Source organism: Ixodes scapularis, unplaced genomic scaffold (assembly GCF_016920785.2).
Source record: "Ixodes scapularis isolate PalLabHiFi unplaced genomic scaffold, ASM1692078v2 PGA_scaffold11__112_contigs__length_91849675, whole genome shotgun sequence".
Taxonomy (NCBI): Eukaryota; Metazoa; Arthropoda; class Arachnida; order Ixodida; family Ixodidae; genus Ixodes; species Ixodes scapularis.
Window position 1 is genome coordinate 91693785 of NW_024609837.1, and position 22979 is coordinate 91716763.

Consider the following 22979-nt stretch of genomic DNA (forward strand, 5'->3'; position numbering starts at 1 on the left):
TAAGGTTAAAGCGAAAACTGCAAAAATGGCAAGATCTACCCTACCTTCCGCGCTTTCAAAGCCCAAAACTCAAGAACGAAAAAATTTCCGTAGTTCTAATTTGCAGTTTTGTTCTAGTCACTATTTTTACCAACATATATTTTTTCAGGACCCGTAACTTTTTTCTTGCACGATTTCCATATGTAAAAATCTCCCTAGGTGCAGTTGCACAAAATCAAAGAAACCTTGTGACTCCTGGTGTATTTGGATCTCATTGCAATTGAGTACAGTGTAGTTTTTAATGCTAGTTTTTACGTTTTGCATGCGCAACACTGAACAGAACGCCACAGCAGAGGAGGATTGCAGCGACTTCGTAAAGAAAAGCATGCAATCAACGTCCATTAATCTGAATGCTATTTTGTCTCTGCTAAAAAGGAGCATGGTAGTCAATTTCCATGAGGACGATATAATAGTAGTAAAAAAAAATTTCAGATAATATCCTGAGAAGTGGGCCTCCACTTTACTGAGTTTTCGATCATCGACAGGGTGGCATAAATGGAGGAGCCGGAAAAAAATGGTATCTGGACGTAGAAGACTTAATTTTCACCAAAGGAGTATTACAGTCGTGGATTTCCCCCTTATAAAATTTAGAGGTGTAGCTAGCTCCATTTCTGTGAAAAGTGAGAACATCCATGTTTGCAACGTCGGCCTTTGGATCAAATAATCAAACCACCCGGTTGCCCGAAGCCGGGCGTGTGGCGTCATCTTCCGATAGCTACAGCAAGCAGAGCACGGCGTCGTCCGCTTTCGACCGAGTGCGTGTTGCGCCTCTCGGAAGATGGCGCTACAATCACGATGCTTGGGTAGCTCGGATGTTCGTGCGTACCCTCAAGCCTCGAGTGTCTCCCCCTCATTTCATTTCGATGCCAAGCTGCTCTTAGCAAATGTTCAGACATCACCGCGCCTTGCTACGTGTGGACTGATTGGCCAGACGTCCATCGGAGTCCAGTCACGTCCGCTTGAGCGGCCGCCCTTCAGTTGGTACAGTTGATGGAGCAAACGTGGCCAGCGAGTCGGAAAGGTACTAATTGTGGACGGAAGTAACAAACCGAAACTGCACAAATGACAAACCTGAGACTTGAAAACTGTTGGAACTAATATAAGAACGGACAAGCACCTACGCCCGCCGCAATTAGTTTCCAGTCTTGGGTTTCTCATTGTGGAGTTCGTGCACCAGTTTGCCCTGGGTTTTGTCACTTTCACCGGATGGATGGTCGGCCAAACTACGGGCCAAACCTTGACCTCACTTGACCAGTCAATGATAGTGGAAAGGTAAATTTTTTAGGAGAGGGCGGAGGAGGATGAGCCTACACCAGGATTGCCCTCTATTTCCTTTTCCGACTACATCGCTAACAAAGGAGGATTTTGGAGATAAAAAAAATAATAATAAATGACTGTGCAACCAGCGCTACTTGTCGGACGACTCGGTTCTCTACGCCCGAGCCAACCGTTCAAATCATAAAAAAATGTTATTGTATTTTTTTTTTTTTTTTTCCACAGGAAATACATTTTGAAATTTTACAAAACAGTATCCACCACTAAAAGGCACCTTCGATGAACTAATACCCCATTCACACGGTCAACATAAAGGTACCTTAAACATAGGTTCCTTTGCTAGCGGCGTATCAGCCCGTACTCTTAGGTCGGGAGGAAACGCCACGCGCGGAAGATCGTTAATTGATTGGCCGCAGAGAATAAAGGTCCCTTAGCTAAAGGTATACCTTTACGGTCTTGTGAATGGGGTACAAGGTCTTCAAATACAGGTCTCGAGCACCGTTTCTCTTAGCCACAACACACAGAGGTGGTTGCCAAAATAATCGGGTCAGCATAGTTAGGCACGCGTTCCTTTTAGCACGTCGTTACAACTCCTTCATCTAAAATTAGGGCTGTTAAATTAATCGTCGTGTTCCTCGTCGACCAAGTGTATAACCGATCGTAGCCAAAACTCCATGTTAAGAACCTAATCGCCGAACGAATAAATAAGCTTATAGAAAAGCTGCTTATCTTTCTGTTTTTCTTCTTCTTAAAAGTTGACTATAATTAATTATAATTTATAATCAACAAAATAATTCTACCTGGCAATAGGACATATTTTCATACATTCAGTTATTTGAAAAGTCTTAATAGCTGCCAACTTGGCGTCAGTAGAAAGATGTATACGTTTCTGTTTCCTTCGCAGTGGTGAACAGAGCATAGTTCTGGCATCGCTCCCACGTTGCTTGACTTTATAATTTCGCAATATTTGACCAGTTTTGGAGCCTTCAGAATGGACCGAATAATTCATGGATTAAAGGTAAACAAATGGTCAATTAAAAAACTCGAGGTACACCTAAGCATTTCTTATGAGTTGTGAATGCGAAAGCCTGCAGTCCGCCCCCTTAATCGTCTGTTCGTCCGCTCCCTTTGTCGTCTGCTGCGTACTAGCGCGCGCGCGCTTCGGGATCTCGGAGGCCATGGCACAGCGGCCAATGGGAGCCCCGTCGACGCGCGCCAGCCAATGGAACCGAAGGCGAATCGCTCCTATTGGGATCGCGGAAACTAGGAGCCGTTTTCGCGCTTCAAACTGATGACGTCATCTCGCTCCATGAGGCATTTAGGCTTTCGGATTAAAATTTTGAATCGGCGCGCAGCCCTGTTAAAAAATGCGTTCAAAGAACGAGCGCGTCATGTGATTGGTAACTTCGTTTCATATTTTATTTTATCGACCCAGCACAAGCGATGCCGACGACGCGGTCCAAATACCATTTCTGTTCGAATGTTGCTTATTATTATGAAAATCAATTTTAAACGAACGAAAGCAGCAAGTTCTAATAGCCGGCACTTGTCGGACAAATAATCAGCACAATAAACAAATTTGACAAAAACAGCCTTTCTACATTTGCGCGTTTATACGCAGGAAAACAGTATAATATTACAGGGTGTTTTTTTTAACATGGCAGGTTAATTAATTGGCCGATGTGTGAGACCACCGATATTATTGTGGAAGAATTACCCCTCCATTTAAACTAGTTTAATTGACGTTTTCTCGACATAAACATACCAAATTTGATCAAAATCAGCTTGATTTTTAGTTAGTTACACAGCTTTGTTTGCTTTCTCTTTCACGTTCTGATTTACTTGCAGTAGGACATTACTTTTCGTTTCTTTCCTGTTCTTATTTGCTTTTACGAAACTGACGAACCAAGTGGACGGGGGAAGGTAAAGAGAAAGCCCAACGCTCACTGCTTTCTGCTCCTGTTCAGCGTGATGTAAATAGTTTTACTCGGTGACTAGTTCATTTAAATATAAGCAAACGCACATAGAACGAAAGCATCAAGTAATAAAAAAATTATAAATACAAATCTATTTTTGGGATTGTTTTTTTGCGTGGAAAGTTTGATCTAAATATCATGGTAAAACCGCTTCGTTTAAATTACAGCGTAAATCATGATATAAAACCAGGGCTTAAATCATCCTAATTTTTATTCTACGTCGTATCCACTGATCTCCCCCATATTAGAGATCAGTGGTCATATCCAGCATCGAAAACTAAAGCGTACAAGTAGATATGGGCAGAGTATCGACGCCTCATTTCTTGATTATCTGGTGAGCGCCATCATGTTGGTACTTAGTGCAAATCGCGCGAAGTGCGACTTCGCCAGTTTTTTAGATGCGGTTCCAGGAAGCTCGAACAACAGGGTTTAGCTCTGTCGTGGACGGTTCGGGAGACTAAAGCCCATAATAATTGGGGTTGTGTGGATGTTTATACAGCGTGTCAGCCATTTTCAGAGTTGCGACGAGTCACTCGCTGTAGATGAGACCTTTAGCCAGTGCAGTACAACCGCTAGCCTGGGGTCTTTAACGTGCACCACGCAGTAGTGGTACACTATTACACGACCGCACGCCGGTGCGATGCTCATCCAGATCGAAACGGGTAGGGGTAAGGATTGAACCCAGGATCCATGGGTTCTGCAGCGCGAGCTTTCGCTCCCACGTGCTCCGAGCTGGTTTGCGCTAACCTACTCGGCCCACCGATCCTTGCAAGTAGCGTCAAATGCGCCAGTGCACGAGGCCCGTGTCTCGAGGGGTCCTTGCAAGCAGGTGGCGGCGCAGCACTGGAATGAGCGGCCCTTGGAAGCGAATGGCGGTGGAGCACCCGCTTGTGGCACGTGTCTCGGGCGTTTCCAAAGAATGATTGGCGGTACTTGTAAAAAACGTCTTCATGAAGGGGTTTTACGGGATGTGGACTGAAGTGAGAGGGGGCGGGAGGGGGGGGGCGGGGGGGGGGGGAGGTACCCCCCGCCCCCCTTGCACAAGCACGTCATCGCGCGCGTTGCATTCTGGGAACCTGTGGGCCCACCGATTCCTACAATGCATAACGCGACATTACGCCGCGATGAGGCGCTTCGAGTTCTTGTTGTACCGCGCGAGCAACCACGCGTTCGGACCGGCATAACTACGGTACCACTAGAGCACATATAACAGTGATCACCGCAAAAACCCCGTCACTTGGAGTCCAGACAAAAAGGCCGTCTCGATAGCTTGAAGCGTGTCGCACGCACGCTTGTACGCTCGCAGCGTGCGTGATCCGTTTTCTGCTTTTCTTTTGTATTCAGTTCCGAGAAAGAAAGAGAGAAGGGAAAAAAGGTGGCAAGAAAGAAACACGGCGAAGGAAAAGGCAGGCATTCGCGCTCCGGTCAGACGCGTTGAGTGAGCCACGAGCGGTCGTGACCTGAGGTCACATGACCACGCTCCCGGCGAGACTTGGAAAGCCACAGAGCATTCAGGATGTAGGAGCGTCCGAGACGCCGTTGTGCCGGCGTGGCGTTCGCATTCTTCTCGGCCCTGTTGTACGGAGAGAAAGAAAAACTCCGAATGTGGCCCAAAAATGAACATTTCACAGAAAAAGAAAGAATGTGGCGCCTGTCGATTGGTGTTTTTCGAATATCCAGACGGAACACGCAGTCCTGTGAATTGAAAAAAACGAACCATCTGAAGGCCTCAGAGCTGTTTACAGTACAAATACAGTGTCGCTGATTATTATTATTATTATTTACAGTTCAAATAAATTATGCTTTTCCGAACGCCCGTTTATGCCCAAGTGTAGCACTAGCGATCCGGACCAGACGCTGAAAGTTCCAGAGCTTGCTGGCTGCCGTCTGATCCAAAAGTTATTATCGGTTTTCGGAAATTTTCGATGGGGAAGTGGCGGTCTACGAAACCCACGGATGCACGGAGATGAATGACGAAAGCTACCGAAAACGCGCCCCCGTTCTCGGCGTTAAAAAATTTGCGAAAATCGCTCGTAACCTTTGGCTTAGATGACTTGAAGTTCTGAAACTTCGGCGTCCAGTTCGGCTTTGAGCGATACGTATGGTTTATTTTTGCGATACGAAAAACTATGTAAAATCGCGGTTTTCTTTCCTCCCACACCCCCCGTTTTGAGAGTTCTTTTTTAATAGATCGCTCCCATGACTCCTATAAACGATTACCCGGTACTCCGCCGCCGCCTTTGCGCATGCATCGTATCGTTATTAGGGGTACCCGGAACGGTCTGCTAAAACTTTCCAATTTATACTGGGGTGTAAAAGAGGAAAAGTACTGTAATAGAGACAGAAAAAATGGGGGCAGATAACTTCTCAAACTTAGTCAATAGAGTGTTTTAGCAGATGTTTCCGATACCTCCGCGATAACGATACGATGCACGGGCGAAGGCGTCGACGGGGCATCGAGCATCGTTACCGGAGGCATCGGAACGATCTACTAAAATGGACGTCAGGGGCGTCGGATTAGGGAGTCGGGGGGGGGGGGGGGGAGTTTTGTTGTTTTTACCGAATTGATTACATTAAGTTTGAAATACCTGAAAAGCGGGCAACCCCCTCCTCCCCTGTCTCCCCTGTTCTGACGCCACTGGGGCGACATTGGTGTAGCTGAGTTTGGGATGCTGTCTGTACCCCCCCCCCCCCCCCCAATGTACACACAATTTTTTCTTTCTTCCTGCTTTCAATCTTTTAATCTTTTCCAGCACACTGTCACGGTTCACCATCATCTGAAACACAGGCGTAGACTACTGGGGGGGGGGGGGGCATCGGGGCTCGTGCGGGCCCGGGCCATGGTCCTTACCGAGACGCTGTTTACGTGCCATGTAACGAGTTTCTAGTAGTGGCATGTAAACAAAATAATACCCACGTTGCCTTTATTGACAAAATACATGGGAAATGGAATCCCAGCGTGCTTCCGTGGGGGGGGGGGGGGGGGGGGTGCTTTTCTGTTTCCGCGAAAAAGCACCCCCCCCCCCCCCCCCCTACCCCTCCGGGAAAATGGAAAGTCTACGCCGCTGATCTGAAATGTAAACCTCTTGTACACATCACACATCTGACACGATGGACCACTTCCAATATAAAGTATGAATACGCACCTTTCCAACACAATTCTTATTTTAACTTTCTGTCCAGCATGGGTGCAAAAGAAAACAATCGACCTCCATGGTCAGCGGAGAAACAAAACTCAAGCACTCCGTTTGACGAGCCAGAGGGCTCTGAAGACATCTTCGAATTAATGCACTCGGAAGTCAACTTAGCTTACCTTCCTCGTAAATTACCATAAAACCATAGCTCCAGATAAGCTACAGGCAGAGATTTTTCCCGGAAGGACACGGAGTAAACTATAAGTACTGAAAACACTGCAACCGACCTGCGCGCGAAGGTATATATATATAAATAAAAACAAACGGGTTTTAAGGCATGGTAATAGCAGTTATGCAGGAACCTGCTACTGGTTAGGAAATTGAGGTTACTAAGTGTCCGGGTTCGGTCGATCGGCAGGAGAAGTAGAGAAGCAGGAAAAAAAATGTTTTGCGGGGAGAAAATAGTCTCGTGCGGAGGTGAGAGAGAGAGAGACTTACAAGTCGCACGAAGGCCGAAGCGGCACAGTCCAAGAATATTATTGCGGATATTTTTTTTTCACGTCGTTTGTAATTATTTCCCGGAGCCTACATAAGAGTTATTGACCCACTCACAACTACCCTTTGCTAAAAAAAAAATATATATATATATAAGAAATAGAAGCAAGAGAAGTAATTGAGCGTGAGAAATGGAAAATGTGTGCGATTCCACACAGGGTCTTCTCCGACTGGTTAGTAAGTACATTCAAACACGATGCTGTCGTGTTTGAATCTTCAATCAAATACTGGGAAGTGTGAATCCCAGTACCCGGAATAAGCTTATTTATTGGTATTAATGTGTTCATTGAAGTATAGCTCCGCAATTTTCCGCAATATATTTTTGAAGTTTTACCAACTTCTGGAAAGGAGCAGTTTGTGGGCAAACCTGTTCATTTACAGACTTCGGTGACGTGTTAGAGCAGTGTTGGGTAAAGTACATCTGAAAAGTATTTCAAGTAAAGTACAAGGTAAATTAAAGGTTATGCACAGTCTTTTTCAAAAGTTTAGAGCCCACCGTGCGCGTGGCCGGAGCGGGCCCCTCTCCCGTGTACGGCACTCGCTGGCCGGCTGCGAGATTTTTGAGAGCGAGGGGAACTTCGTTCTCGCTATTTTGCGCGGCTTTGTTATCAAGACGAGCGCGACGCGAAAGCGAAGTTCTCTGGACGCAATCTGCTTAAAGTAAGGTGCTATAAATAGTCTACTTTCAAAGTAAACAACAAGTGTACAGTGTTTATGTTTTTTTTTTTTTTTCCGTTTATCTGGTATGCATTGTATCAGGGGTTATTTTAGAAAATGCGGCGAATATTGAAATAAGTCAAGTGGCCACGAAGTAGATTATAAGGCACTTATTTGAATCGGTCTTATAGCCGCCCATTATATCACTCAGAGGAATGACCAGATGAGCGGTGCGTTGTCTGCTCACTTTCCTGATGAGAGTATAAAATACCCCTGCTGTTTTTCTTTAGATTATCATTTTGTGACAGAAATTTAACAAGACCAACTCTTGGCAATGGTCTTTGAAGTCGTGAGTTGTACTTTTTCTCAAAAATGCCAGGAAAAAAAGAAACTAAGTAAAGTACAAGTACATACTCAGATAATGTGCCTCAAGTAAAGTACAATGTACAGTATACTTCAAGTACATGAGCTTGAAATATATTTACCAACTCTATGTTAGAGTACTCGATGATATGTGCTTGAAGTAATGTGTAATATCAATGAAATGGCTATAGGTGTGAAGTAATTATTTATGTCAAATATAGCGTAGTGGTTCCTTCCGTTAATAAGAGAAGCGTGCGCAGTCTCCAAGCAGGAAAAAAGTGTCCCGCGACTGGACACCTGGGCCACTCCCATTCCGCTATTTATAAACTGTTCCGTTTTCCCGTAAGTCCAACAACCCCCCGGGGTGCCACACATGCACGCATACACACGCGCACTTCTGAATCTATCTATCTTAGGACGCAGGCGAAATTACACTCCAATCACAAAGGTCACCCGTTAGGGGGTTCATACCACTTATCCCGTTTTAGTTTGTGATGTATATTTCTTTCTTCTCCACCCCGGCATTGTTTATGCGCCAGCCAAACGATAAAAGAGGGCACAAGGAGAGCACGAGCGCGTGCGACAGTCGTACGAAAATTGCGGCGACTGCCCTTCGCGCGAGGCAGAGATTGAAGAAAATGGAGCGTGCCCGTCGGCGCGTCAAACAACTGCAGTAATAAAAAATAAAGATGGAGTGGGTGGTTTATGATTGCTTCTTGCCCTGAAATTAGGGTGAGAAGAGCATTGTGCGGACGGGACGGACGGGCTAGCGCGCCGCAAAGAATGGCAGCACAAAAAATACGCGTCGCCCGAACCTCACACAAACAGGTTCTCGTTCCGACAAAAGGCGTCGCGGAGGAACACAGCCCGCCTTCTTTTTCTTTTGCTGTCAGGTAGGAACGCATAATAAATTAACAACTGATCCCTAAAGCATTTAAAATACAGAACAATATCGTTCTGTAGCATTACCCATCCACAACGTGCTTACCTAAAATTAGAAACGGCGGTAGCATTCGTGCACTACTTTTTAGCGCGGAGTCGGTTCGAATCGTGCAGTGGCGAGGCGAAATGAAAAATCAGTGACGGCGGTGTGTGATTCGGTCGGGTTCGCTGTATCGGCAGGGGACTTTTTGCTTTTTTGTGTCTGTTTATCTGGACTCGTCTGCGTAAGCAAGACTACAAAAGGTAAGCGAAATATCATTACGCTTCCAACGATCATCGTGTAAGTTTCTGGTGCCCCCGATTTGACGGGAAATTCTAAACTCCGCAGGCCGCGTTGGGAGCCGTTCTCGCTTTCAGGCCTAGCGCCCCAGGTGCTCACGTACTGTCGTCTGCTGTCGGACGCTTGTTCTTATTATTTCGTCGCAACACTTGTGCATCGAGAGAAACCTCTGGCGTGTCAACGTCTGCGGGGTTTCCAAAGCGAGGGATTTCTTTCGTTTCCTTTGAATAGGTCTTCCAATACGCGTTGTTCGGTTTATAAGCACGCGAGCCTTTCCGGTTTCGGTTTGTGTAAAACAACGTACAAAAAGCTGTCTCTTGTTCCCTAGAAGTAACCGTTATGTCGGCTTTCCCCTCTAACCTAGATCCCGTTAACCGATATTCGATGTTTAAATTCGATATAACCGCAATACACACATCACACTAACGCGTTTTGATCTGCGCGAGGAGCGGAGTTCCCAGGAGCAGACGAAAACGAAGGCTTGTCGTCTGCTACTATCATTTATCGTCACGTATCAATGCGCGCCGATTGACGTGAGCCAACAGAACATGCGGTCCTTCGACGTTTTGGTAAACACGGAACAAAGATAAGATCACGTATTTGAAAACGAAAAGGACGTCGGTGTCTTGAAAAGCAAGAGGTATCGTACGTGGAGAACCATTTGGAAAGCTCCGAGAGGTTTTGTTGTGGACCTTAGAATTGTTTTCTGGGGTGCAACCATGCGTGACATAGTCGGCCGGTGGCATCGCTTGAGCCTCATCCGGTTTATTCTTTACGTTTTCTTTTTTTTCTTTTTTTGGCAGTCAAGGCACCGTCTTTCATCGGGTGCCGTTGAAACAACGTAAAACGTTCGCCGAGCGGTCTGTTTTGTTTGCACGTCCTGTAGCTGGCCATGGCTGCATCGCACGCACGCACGCTCATTATAACCGCGATATACCTCTTTTTTATATATAAAGTGGCATTTAAATAGTAAAGAACCCCCCCCCCCCCCCCCCCCCCCGCTTTTCTTTTTGTCCCGCTTCAAAAAGTTTTTTTCTTTTTTCTTTTTCTGTTTTTTGCAGCATCATGTCTTCTGTAGATCCAATGTTCAAGTCACTGCCTAAAAATTCAACCTTTTTCACAATATGGAGAATCGAGGCGAGTATGATTTTTTTTTCCCCTTAACATTTTAAAATACCATGTGTTCGAGAGAAAACAGATCCGTGTTTTTCTCAACGCGAAAGTAAAATATGCATCGCCGAACGTCCGCTCAAATGTAGCCGTAGCGGTTTGGAGTCCAGATAGTCCAGATGCCAAAATGTCGGAACTTCGCAGTTATCTTATTAAGAAAAAAGTGATGCGAAATTTTAGAAAATATTCAACCAGAAAACGGAACCCGCTCGCGCTAGCAGACGCCATTCAAATACCTGTGTTCGCGGGCTTTTTTTGGCCTTCATTTCGATCCTCATTTCAAATTTCCGAAAACCGCTTACACCTTTTGAATTTCGGTTATAACTTGTTCTGAAACTTTGGCATCTGTTCCCAACAACTAGAGCTCAATTAGGGCAGAGGCTGAGGATTCGGCGATGTGCGCGGTACGCTTTTGAGGTGGGAAAAACACGACTCTATTTTCTCCCAAACACCCTGTACATCATACATTATCTCTCTTTCTCCATCTGTGTTTTTTTTTTTTTTTTTTTAACAAAAAGCGAATAAAGTATAATTAATGTGAAAATCCCATCCGGTCTCGCTTTGAGCAGACCTTAATTGTAATAGCCATTTCCTGTTATCCTCTATATGTAATTATATGATAAAGATAAAATAAAACAAATGAACACTTTCCTTTCTTTTGACAGAAAATGCAAATTGTACAGTTTCCAAAGGACCAGTACGGTACTTTTTACACTGGTGATTCATATATTGTTGTGGTGGTAAGCAGCAGTACCTTTTTTTCTTTTTTTACATTTTCTTTTACTACATTTACGCGGTGTTGTATTTTCCGCATTCGACCTAATGTTAATTTAATTGTTCTTATTTTTATTTTTTTCTGTTTAAGGCATCTGACAACACCGAGAAACCAAACTGTTTCATGAAGGTGAATATTTGGCCATTGAGATTTATTTTTAAAAAGTATATATACATAAAATTGTCATAAAACTGAACAAGAAACTCTATTCCAGAGCAAGAAAGCAGTTGGAGCGCTCGACATCCATATCCATTTCTGGCTTGGAGCGCAAACGTCTCAGGTAAAACAAACAAACCAACAAACAAAATAGCGATAGCTTGACATAGCACATATACTCAAATAGTTTAGGTACTGCTATGTCTATATATAGTTAATAATTATATAAGCTTGTCAAGTTGAAAATAAGAAATTTGATGACTAATTATAACAACAACAAAAAATATATGCAAGTGTACTAATCCATATCTTGCACATTTGGAGGTTGGCTTCAGTGCAATGCACAGGAGCTGCGATGTAGAATCTACCTTGAAGGCAGATTAAAAGCAGACAAAACCTCTGCAATTTTTTTTTTTTTAAGTTTTAACCATTTTTTTTTGTGTGTGTGTGTGCTATATCTTTATCAGCAATATCTCCGGCAAATAAGGTTTTTGTTTGTCATGATGCCATATTTTTAGTTTGTAAGATTGTTAACAGACTGAATATCTGCAATATTTTTTAAGAGTTTTAACATAATTTTTAGTCTTTCTTTTATGCTATATTTTATTAAACACATCTGCAGGAATCAAGCTTTTTTTTTTTGTCATTTGTGATATTCTTTAGTTTGTAAGCACAATTCCTACTTTTTGACTTATTCACACGATTGTAGAGGAATGGCATACCCTTAAAATCAACTTCATGCTGATTGGTTTCATAAAGTTTACTGGAATAAAAACAAAACCTTAATCTCTCAGTCATTCATTAATAATAGCACAAATTCAATTTATATTATTAGCTTCAGTTAATTGGAGCACTCCACTTCCCGTGAAGGATGTTCATAATTAAAGCAAAAGTTTCCTACATGGAAGCACCTCCAAAGATTAGCCAGAAAAAAAAAAATAATAACAAAGAAATGACGCACTAAGGAGGACATTTATTTAAAAAAACAAGTACTTTCCTAAGAATCTTAGTTACTCACAAAAAGGATAAGAAAGTCACACTCATTACTTTTAAAATATTCCAGGACGTTGAGGTGGTCTGCAATTGCTATCAATTGGTTCAGCTCCCAACGCAGGAAGAAATATTGGGACAGTTTTATTTTGATTCAGCGCTTTACTCACAGTGTATTTCGAGGTGGTGCCAAAATGCAGTGCTGGTGTTGATAAAAAAAAAATCATCAAGAATTTGTGTATTCGTCAAGAGAAAGTTTAACTTAACCAAGCAACAAGTTACTCCAAAACATAACTAAGTTACAGTCACTGATATTGAAACGGTAGTTAGTTGCAGTTACTTGAATGCTTTTTATTGGTTACTATAAGTAGACCATGGCGCAGAGGAATCACCGTTGCTCATTGCAGGACGAGGCCGGGGTAGCGGCCTACAAGACCGTGGAACTGGACGATCACCTGGGCGGATCACCGGTCCAACACAGGGAGGTTCAAGGATTCGAGTCGCAACGGTTTCTCTCCTACTTTCCCAGGGGAATCAGGTGAACGAAACATTTTTTGGGGGCTATCCGCATAAAAATTCCCACTGGCACCCAGAACCGTTAGTTGGACCATTTTCTAAGTCTAGGATGTTCTTTCGACTTCTGCCTCAAGGCACAATCTCACCGGTAGGAAAACAACTTTTCTATTCTTTCCCATTGATATGAACACAAACATTTGGTAGGAACATAAACTATTTTCAATTTTGTAAAGAGCTCTCGCCCATTAAGTTGGTAAAAAAGCAGAAAAAGGTATGGTTGAAGCCATTGATATGTCCTCTCCTGTCATAGTTCATGAGTGACTGATAGTAGCTGAAAATAAACAAATAAAAAAAGTCTTCTAAAAGCTTTAAAGTGGCATCTACTGTATTTCTAAGAGTCTTTGTTTCTTCAAAGACCTAAAAGTCTCTTGGCAAAATGTCGGCCGCTACAGCGTGGCTTCCGGGACGCTTATTTTTTGACCTCCCCAATGGAGGGAACAAACCCAATCAGTGAGAGTTCATAAATAAGGATCTGCATTTTCGGTGTGTACCAATAAACTCCGAAGGAAAAGAAAAACCTGAGCTGGTTTTTATCAATATATGTGAAAATTGAAAAACCCCGAGTTGTAAACAACCCCCCCCCCCCCCCCCCCCAATCCTTAAAAAAAAAAAAAAAAAAAAAAAAGATCCAAGCTTTACGAGGAAAAAAAAACAGCAAAATCTCTAAACCTTTAGTTTGTGTTGACTAAAACACAGCCCACAGCAGAATGGAAAAAAAAAATCATATCTTTTTTAAAGAAACCAAGTAAACCAGATTTATTTGACTTGAATCAGATTAATTTAATTTATATCAGTGTAGTCATAAAATAGGGCTTTTTTAATCACTAGATGTAATCATGACATTCACTGATCAATCCGTCCAATCACTGAAAACAAGGCGGAAGAAAGAATTACACTGTATATTTAATGTACAGTTTAACCAACATCTTTTTACTGAAAAAATCCTGCCATAATAGAAAAAAAAACAGAAAACAGCTTGATGTTTTTAGGTTAGTGAAAAGACTTTATTTGCTTTTTCTATTGCGTTCCAATTTTTCCGCAATAGGACATTACTCTTTTAGTGTTAGTTTTTCTTTCACATTCTTATTTACTCGCAATAGGACGTTGTGTAACCGACAAACGAAGTGAGTGGCAGAAAGCTTAACGTTTCTATCTGCTCAGGAGACCAGTGCTCTGTACTCGTGTTCAACCCGATATAAATCTTTCTCGCTCGACGATTCCTCAACCTAAATACAAAACAAATGCACACGGAGAGCACCAAACAATACAAAACGGTAAATAAAAAATATATTTTTGGAATTATCTTTTGCGGCAAAGGTTGGATTTAAATCGTCACCAAAACACCGGTCTGATTTAAATAACAATTTAAATTGTGTCGATTTTTATTTTCCACCTTGGCCCACGCTGAACTGTCTGCAGGACTGCTGCTTTCTGCTGGAACAGTGCCTTTTATCTAACTTTTCTCTTTTATGGGTACCGAGACATTTTCCAAGTATTTGGGTCTCATACATGTCAGCCAGAGGCTCAGAAATCCCACGGCTATGTCCTGTTTTCGTCGGCGTAAATCGCTGCTAAGTGCCAATATTTTTTTTGTTCTGTATCGAATGCTGCCGAAAAACCCAAAATCTACAGGAAAATATTAACATCCGAAAAAGACTTCCCAGTTCAAAAAATATTAAACCCGAGAAACATGGAACCTTTTTCCTAAGAAACAATTTTTAGACATTGAGTGAAACACTTATACTTGTAATCACCTCAAGAACCATTGTAAAAAAAAAGTCCGGTTCTCGTAGAGCATTACGGATCTATACAGTGAATTAAGATATATAGGGGTGAATTTTTCATTAGCTTACAGTTTCTTTGTTAAGACGTTACACGTTTTGAACACCAAAAAGCGCGGTTTCTTCCTCCGACAGCCAGATCTTGTAAGATTGACCTCATGCAGCGCATTAATATTATGCAAAACTTTCCTTTACCTTGATGCGACGAGTGAGGGTGTCATTGGCTTGTCTCGTCTTTGCGCAAATTCAGGATCCAAAATGGTGGCGTCGTGAGCGGCTTCAAGCATGTCGAAGACACCACGACTCCCCGGATGTTCCACGTCAAGGGAAAGCGCCGGCCAATTGTCAAAGAGGTATTCATACGCCTTTAACATTGCTTAAATGCTGCAGACTTTCTTTGCCATACTTGACGTGACATTGACCTTTTGCAATCGTGAATAGGGCGCAATAAGCTCGCTGTCGCGCAACGTTCGGCATGAAACGTTGTAAACGTCTGTACAGCAACTGGCAACACTGGTTCAGCACTGTAGGAGATCCGCATAGCCTGTGCCGCACAACTGCAAATCTGGGGTCTTCAATGCATGTATCACGCAGCAGTGAATACATGACTGCATCAATAATCACTGCTGCCATTGAAGTAAGCCTACTAGCCTGGCATTTACAACATACATCGAGCAATAGCATTTGCAAGATTGCACGCGTATTTGGTGCTTCATTACCTATGGTAAAGACCCCAGGTTAGCAGACACACGGTGCACGCAACATTTCAGCCTATTTATATCCTACTAAATGAGATTGCTCCGCCGATTGCGACGTTAAATCATTAAAAAATTTAGCGACCGAAGGAAGCATGCACAAGCTGATTCATGATACGGTGCCTCGCTGGCAGGGCCACAATAATCAGCTCTGCTCTGGAAGTTTGGTTAATCCATGTAACATAGATTATAACCACCAATCAGTAAATACAGCAATAAATCGGCACTTACAAACAGCTTGGTAATCAGTCATGGTACAATGTTTCAAAGTGTTGCAGGCTGTGTAACTTAACCAATGCTTTTTTGCAAGCTGCCCCATGTGTCCTGGAGCCTCATGAACGACGGCGACGTATTTGTCATCGATGCCCGGACGGTCGTCTTTGTGTGGTGTGGCAGACATGCCAACCACGTCGAGAAACTTCAGGTCGGTGCAAGCTTAATCACTCGTTTTTTGAGACTTGAAGTTCATAGCGAAGTCTGCCACAATTGGGAAGGTCAAAGAGATTGCGAAGCATTTTAATCTTTGGCTCGCCAATCTCTTGTGAGAATAAACGAGGATAAAAGAAAGACTCAAACAATTGGCACCGGCAACAGACATCCGTTTTGAGCTTCCATGGGTGTCCTAGACGCCTGTCGGATCTGCGCAATATCCCGTTTTATTTAGACAATTATTCAATTGGAGTGAAGCGGTAAATGTAGTTTTGTCTCACTACTTTCTGATCATGTTGCATATGCTAAACAAATCTCCCCCTTCAGGTTGTTTCATGCTGTCTTTACTTGTCCATTCTGGGTAATATCTGAATGGCTGCAGACATGAAACCAAAATAGAAAGAAAGTTATTGCAAGCATAAGCATGCTTTTTTTAAACGTATATACACAGTACTCTCAAGAATAGGGAGGCATGTTGCAGTGTCTGGTCACATTTTTAATGAAGAGAAAGGCCATGCATGATGATAATCTTGGGTTTTAGGGCACATAGATTGAGTTATTGCCATAAGAAGACGAGCTCAAAATATACTTTAGTGTCCCTTTAAATCAAATCAACCGATTGCAGTAATTAAAAAAATCATGATTTTTTTTTTTTTTGCCTTTACATAAAGCATGGTGCAACATCACAATACCACATGAAGTAGATAGACACATGTTCCATGATGGACAGTTTTGTAAGAAGGAAACCTTTGTAATTAGTGGGGCAGCAAAGATGGGATGCTCTGTGGGTGAGATTCTTCTACAAGGGAGCTACTTCTGTAAGAGGGACAACTCTGTAGTGGGGATGCCTCACTGAGTGGGATGCCTTCACAAGAGAGCTACTTCTGTAAGAGGGACACCTCTATTGTTGGGAAACCACTATAAGTGGGTCACCTCTGTGATTGGCACATCTCAAAGTAGACACCTTTGTAAGCAGGGCATAAAAGAAACATATCTATAAGTGGAATGCCTCTGTAGCTGGGATGCCTCCCTACACCAGAAAGTCCAAGTGCCGACATCCTGAGCATGAAAGTTCCAACGGGACGTTGAAAGTGTTGCACTGCGGTCCAATATCTGGTGGTCCAACATCCTTTGAAATCTGACTTCCAGGGAGCCGTGACAGCGCAGCAGCTGAAAGCTGAACATGGGGAAGGCACCATCGTTATCGTGGAGGATGGTCAAGAAAAGCACCTGGGCTCTCCCGAAAAAGAGGTCAGCCTCCATAATTTGTGAACTCCTTCCGGACTGTCCTCAATTGTGACATGAGCCATTACGACCAGAAATGTTGAGTTTCTTCGTCTTTCTTAAGTCTAATGTTCCCTAGCAGCCCTTATGGAACGCGTCTGCATAATTGGTGCTCGAACATAAGGTGACTTAGGGGAGGCAGGGGTGTCATGTTTTCTTCTCTTTCTTGGAATCTGATTTTAGTGTATTGATCTGGTGGTAATCCCAACTGTAATTAATTTCTGGAGAGCTCAGTTAGATCTACCGTAAAATATTGGACCAGTACCCTCTCAAAATTTAGAGATAATCACGAAAAAATGGGGGATGGGCACTTGTCCGGTCATCAATTTTACATATGATTGTACAATGCATATTTTCTCAGATCTAAAAAATTTGGTATGGGCGCTTAGTGTGACATGGGCGGATGCACGGTATTCTACGGTAGAGCTAAAGAAAAACTTCATAAATATGTATTAAAAAAAATGCTTTCTTTGTAGGACTTCGCATTAGTTTACAAAAATGTGATTTTTTGTCAACTTTTGGCGATTCCCAAATTTATGTCCCCTCCTTAAGGTTTTCTCTGGAGTAAACTTTAGTGGCTTTTTACCCTTGCGCGATCTCAAAGTAATGCATGCAGTATCTCTGTAGATCTGTAATAAGAAACCAATGGAAGGTCTTCAGCCTTCGAATGGAGGGACGTTGCTGAACAGCACTATACTTCAAAATTTCACCAGCTGATATGCAGACACTAAAAAATTGCCTCAAATGCCTTCCCCCCATTGAGTTGGGACGACATCAAACCTTAGGAGCAGCAGCCAACTCATTCCTTTTAGTTTGATTGTATCGTGATGGATTCTCTTTTTTGTTTTCCTGTTCCAAATGTTATGTAGTAGTACTCGAAAATGTCTGGGCCGACTGTTGTGTGCTTGCAGTGCCATAAAAGAAACAACAAACAAATGTTAAATTTTCATTTATCAGTTGCAGTATCTTGATAACGAGCAAATGTTCTCAATTATAGTATCTGAACAACAGGCACATGTTTTCCCATCAATCGCAGTATCTGAACCACCTCCTTCCACTGGAGGACAAAGTGGTCAAGAACCACCGAGACATGTCCGGCGACGAGCTCGCCGAGAAGCAGCACTGCGCCGACATCAAGCTCTATCGGTATCCGCTCATCTCTTTCGTATCACTTGGAACCACTCGGTTATTTATACCGCGGAGGGACGCCATTTCGGTCTTATTACTGCTTGGGATATCAGTTTTGACGCCTATCGCCATTGGCAAGGAGATCGAACTATTGGAGGCGCAGTTTCATTATCATCATCATCACCACAAACAATCGCTGTGTGGCAAACAACTCTGACGCCAGCACTCGCCAAGCGTCCACCGTGTCGTTTCCGCGCTCACTGCATATTTGTTATAGTAGTGATACGGTGCGCACTTGCTGCATACCGCAGTGCGCGAGCGTGCTTCTGAATGGGAATAGGCAGGGCGGAGGACCGCAGCACGTACACAACGATGCGGACACCGTCCACCGACTCTGGTGCCACGCTGCGCTCAATGACATGATTGCAGTTCAGCATGTCCTCTCCTTCAACGAGACACCGCTTGCTTTCGCCAATGTAGTCCATGATGCTTGCGAGAGACAGGGTAACTGAAAAGTGAAGTGCATGTTTTGTGAATCATTCAGGAAAACACAGACACCATACTGGCCATGCACAATCGAGTGCATGGGGCTGACACAATGCGGCTGGCAAGAGGGAACTAGAATAGTTGTATCTAGATGCGTTTAGGAAAAAGGAATAGCGTTACATATCTTTCACGAGCCTCGCGTCATCGTCTTCCGAGGCAGCGAATGCAATAGTGACTGCAGTTGGAGGATTTCTTTGCCACACAGCGTTAGTTCCAGAGTTGCCACTCCTTGATCTCCCAATAGCTTTTGCTGACATGCCTAATGAAAAATGTGGGAAGTGCCTGTTAACACAATCAATATGACAGAGTCTAGAGCTCCGAAGGCTGGTTTATGCAGCACCATTTTCTTATATTTTCTTACGTTACATACAAGTCACCGAAACATTTGTGTCTCAAACGTCATGTGCCAGGCTATCTCCTTGAACCGGTAGCCACGCTTAACACGAAACACAGATGTCCCGGTGACTTCCGGCATAAGCAGACGTAAGCCTTCGTAACTTGACGTCACACGAGAAAACAGGGTTGTGTGAACCATCCTTAACATAATCTACCGACAACTCAAAAGGTCCAGTTTCAGAACCTTAACGATAAATGTATGCTCGAAGTCAACTGTTTTGTGCTACGTCGTCGAAGCTAGAGTAGCTTCCGCAGCGCTCCAACGCTGTCAAAGCTACTTGTGTGAGCACGAGCAAATGCAAGAGGAAGTTACGTGCACATGCTTTTATAGCAGTGCGGAAGCTATGCTCGCCTCGACATTGTATAGCACAAAATGGTCGACGCTAAGTACAGCTCGCACGTCCAGGTGGCTGATGCCAACGGATTAACGGTTGTTGTGGCGTCATTGGACAACAAGCGAAAAAAGTGCCAGTGTCCCAAATGTAGCTCTCGATCGCGACTCTAAACGTCCCGGTCGCGGTGCGATCCGCTGAGATTAGTTATTGGTCGATCTCCTCGCAGCTGCTCGGACGAAGTGGGAACATTGCGCGTGACAGAGGTCAAGACTGGACCCTTGGAGCAGAAAGACCTCCTTTCTCAGGTGAGTTCAATGACCTCCCTCCACAACTACCACACGAGCCGCGTCACACCCTCCATTTAATCGTAACGAAAGAGAGGGCGTGCACCTTTAAGAGGTGCCGTTACTACACGAGCACCGAGCGGTGTAAAACAATCGTGCAAGGCTACGAGTCATCACCCGTGACTCAAGCCAACTTGAATGCGAAAATGTAAGCTTAACTCTGTTCTCCTAGTTTCTTCACGAACAGCCAAACATACCTCTTGACGATGGCTTGCGCGCAAATGCTCGTGAATGTGGGCCTGGCTTTGACCGGTCCATTTTTGATTAATACTTTGGTGCCATAGGGAGTTTGGTTCGACCATGAACGTTATGGGTACAATTTGTGCCCATTTGGTTAAAGGGGGGACACTGATACCCCCCAAAAATTTATTTTTGATTTTTTTCCCAGGTGATTTATTATGCTGTCAGAAGACTACGCAATCAATATTTTGCTACAGCATCACACATATGTTTAATAAAGTCACAAAACGCAACTGCTCGAAACCGAAACCAAAACTGGACTGGGGAGGAAGAAGAAATATAGAGGAGAGAGTTGGTAGAAGTTGCGTTGCTGTGCAACTTCTTTTTTTTTTTTTTCAATCAACGTACTTGCAGCTTTTTAGAAGCCACAAAGAAATGGGTGTCATATTTCTTTTATATATTGAATATTGTGTGTGTGCCTTTGATGACCCACGACTGGTTATTTTTGGTGGTTGTGTCTTAACCACAGGAAATGGCATGTGACTACGGAGAAGAAAGTGAGAGCGACTCAAACCAGCCAGTTCTCGGGCGGAAAAAAAACAAATTTCGAGCGGCGAATTGTTTTCTGTGTAGTTGGGCTCTCATATGTCATGTACAAATAAAAACCTTGGCGAGCATAAATACCCCGTCAGTGTCCCTTTAAACACGTGACCCCTGTATTTTGAGAAAGAAAGCACGTAATTAATGGATGCCACTAAAACAAAATGCTCGGGTATATCTCTCCCAATTTCCAGGTTTTTCTTTCTTGAAATATCCCCATATTTTATTCTTTCATTTATAGAAAATCATTTCATCCAACACTTTAGTGTATAATTGGCACAACTGTTGGCAAGCAATTGTATCTTAGATTAAATTCTAGAGTAAACATCATTAATGTGAGTGAGGGAGAGGGGTGGCCCCAGTAGAGCCCTGGGGCACACCAGATAAGACAACTACACGATCGGAACATGTTTCATTTTTCACCACCCGCTGCTGCCTTGAAGTGAGGTAATTAATCATTTTCTCAAAGTAACATCAGCATTTAAATCTGCAAGCTTCTGTAGTAATATTGAATGAGAGACAGTTTGATGCTTTGACATAAATTAACCCTAAGCACCATTTTATGTAACTTAAGCATGACTCAACTGTGACCATATCTGTCTCACATTCTCAGTCATGTCAGTTTAAGATGTATGATCTTATGAAACAAGCAAAAGCGAAAGATATGTGTGGTGCTTATGCATCATTTGATTATAGACATTGTTTCACATGGAACACTGTGCCACATTCGTGGTATAACAAATATAAAAGCAACTGTGAAAGAAATGCAACAGCCACACGAAGGTGGCACAATACCACACCTTGAGTGCAACATGCAGCTTCACAAATGTCTGACACAACCAGTGCTCCATGCTCTATTTCACTTTGAGTGCGAGCGTAGCAGGGGCTACAAGAGCGAGCACAGGGACTTCAGCACCCCCCCCAAGCATGCGCGCTCATGCAGTGCAAGCATCATTCGGGGCAACATGCTCGTGTTTGTACCTTTGGATTCGCTCGCGCATAAAGTGAAACTATATAGTGTCGTTGCTCGTGCTTTGGGTGATGGTGCTCTTTTCTGTCAACATACCTCTTCCCTGTAGTCACTGCCATGGCTAGTCTAGGGTGTGGTGAAGCTTTCTGAGGAGGCAGAGGTGAGAACAAATGCATTCCTGGGACAACGGCTCATGCTTGCACTTTTGCCCATGCATGTTTGCATGCCTGCCCTCGCTTTGCCACGACAGTATGCCTCTTCGAGACCGGTGCTCCTTCGCACATTCGGTCCTTCGATAATTTTGAAATTCTAATGCTAAGAGTAAACACTTTGCATTTCTAAAGCACACAGAAACGGCTACATTTATGTCAGGTTCGCATCCCTTTTCATCCTACGCACGATTACGCAGGATTGTGGAAGAGCTAACCCCTGTTCTATGCGCATTTCTGGCGTGGGGTGGAGAGGGTAGCACAAGTGGAAGGAGAGGGGCTTCCCCAATAGAGCGAAAAAGGTGCCAGAATTAAGTAAAGGAGGCAGAGTTGCTCTTTCTACATTTGTACTTGACGCTCTCCGTGCGCTCCAATCGCCACTTACGCCACTGTGTCAGTCACGTGACGTATCGGTGAGAGGTAGGTCATGATGACGTGTAGGTGTCGTCTCTTCTTGCACGCTTTGTTGCGAGTATAAAAAGGTAAGGGAGGAGGACAAGGCGGCACTTCGAAAAGACGTGACGGCGATGCTTGAAATTAGACGAGGTCGAACACGAGCGTCGGCTGCATTTCTCATAAAGCGCAATTCTGCGAACGACGGTTTGATCAATAGGTCGAGATGGAGCTCCACATTTTTACGGAGGTGGACACTAGTGCCCCTTCCCGGCAAAAAATGCTCATGTACGAGCGCGAAACCCCTACTCTACAGCAGCCGCCGTTGCGAAATACCCACGTGGTCACGCTGCGACGACATGCTCCCTTGCCTCCCCATTGCCAGGTTCCACTCTCGTGGGCTTTCTGCGCCTCCAAAGGACGGCTCACCTACATACTTTCGCTTCTTCCACCGCAGCTGCGGTCACAAACAGCCCTCGCTCACCTTCTAACACACGTGGCCAAACCACGCAAGCGTCGTGCTGTGTCTGAGGGCCGGGCATACCAGGCGCGGCGCCGAACAGAGTAGGCAAAGGTTTGCAACGGCATGGGAGCTGCAAAGGACGCGGGGCCCCAACTTTCACGCTAGAGAGGGCCTTTTCACGACGCAGCAGCTACCATTGTCAATCGCAGCACGCTTTGTGGGGTCGTTTGCAGTTTTAAAAGCTCGACTACACAGTCCCACGCTTTATTCAAGAAGAC

At 43.9% G+C, this 22979-nt stretch overlaps 1 protein-coding gene across 1 annotated transcript in view; it reads left to right on the plus strand.

Moving 5' to 3' along the window:
- Positions 1-9010: 9010 nt before the first annotated feature.
- Positions 9011-22979, plus strand: part of LOC8034328 (advillin) — a 44729-nt gene continuing 30760 nt past the window's right edge. The window contains exons 1-11 of the mRNA XM_029990848.4: positions 9011-9184; positions 10283-10358; positions 11057-11131; positions 11257-11295; positions 11381-11446; positions 12720-12850; positions 14920-15022; positions 15735-15848; positions 17003-17104; positions 18174-18283; positions 19769-19847. Of these exons, the coding sequence (XP_029846708.2) occupies positions 10287-10358; positions 11057-11131; positions 11257-11295; positions 11381-11446; positions 12720-12850; positions 14920-15022; positions 15735-15848; positions 17003-17104; positions 18174-18283; positions 19769-19847 (891 nt within the window). The 5' untranslated portion in view covers positions 9011-9184; positions 10283-10286. The remainder of the gene's footprint in view (positions 9185-10282; positions 10359-11056; positions 11132-11256; positions 11296-11380; positions 11447-12719; positions 12851-14919; positions 15023-15734; positions 15849-17002; positions 17105-18173; positions 18284-19768; positions 19848-22979) is intronic.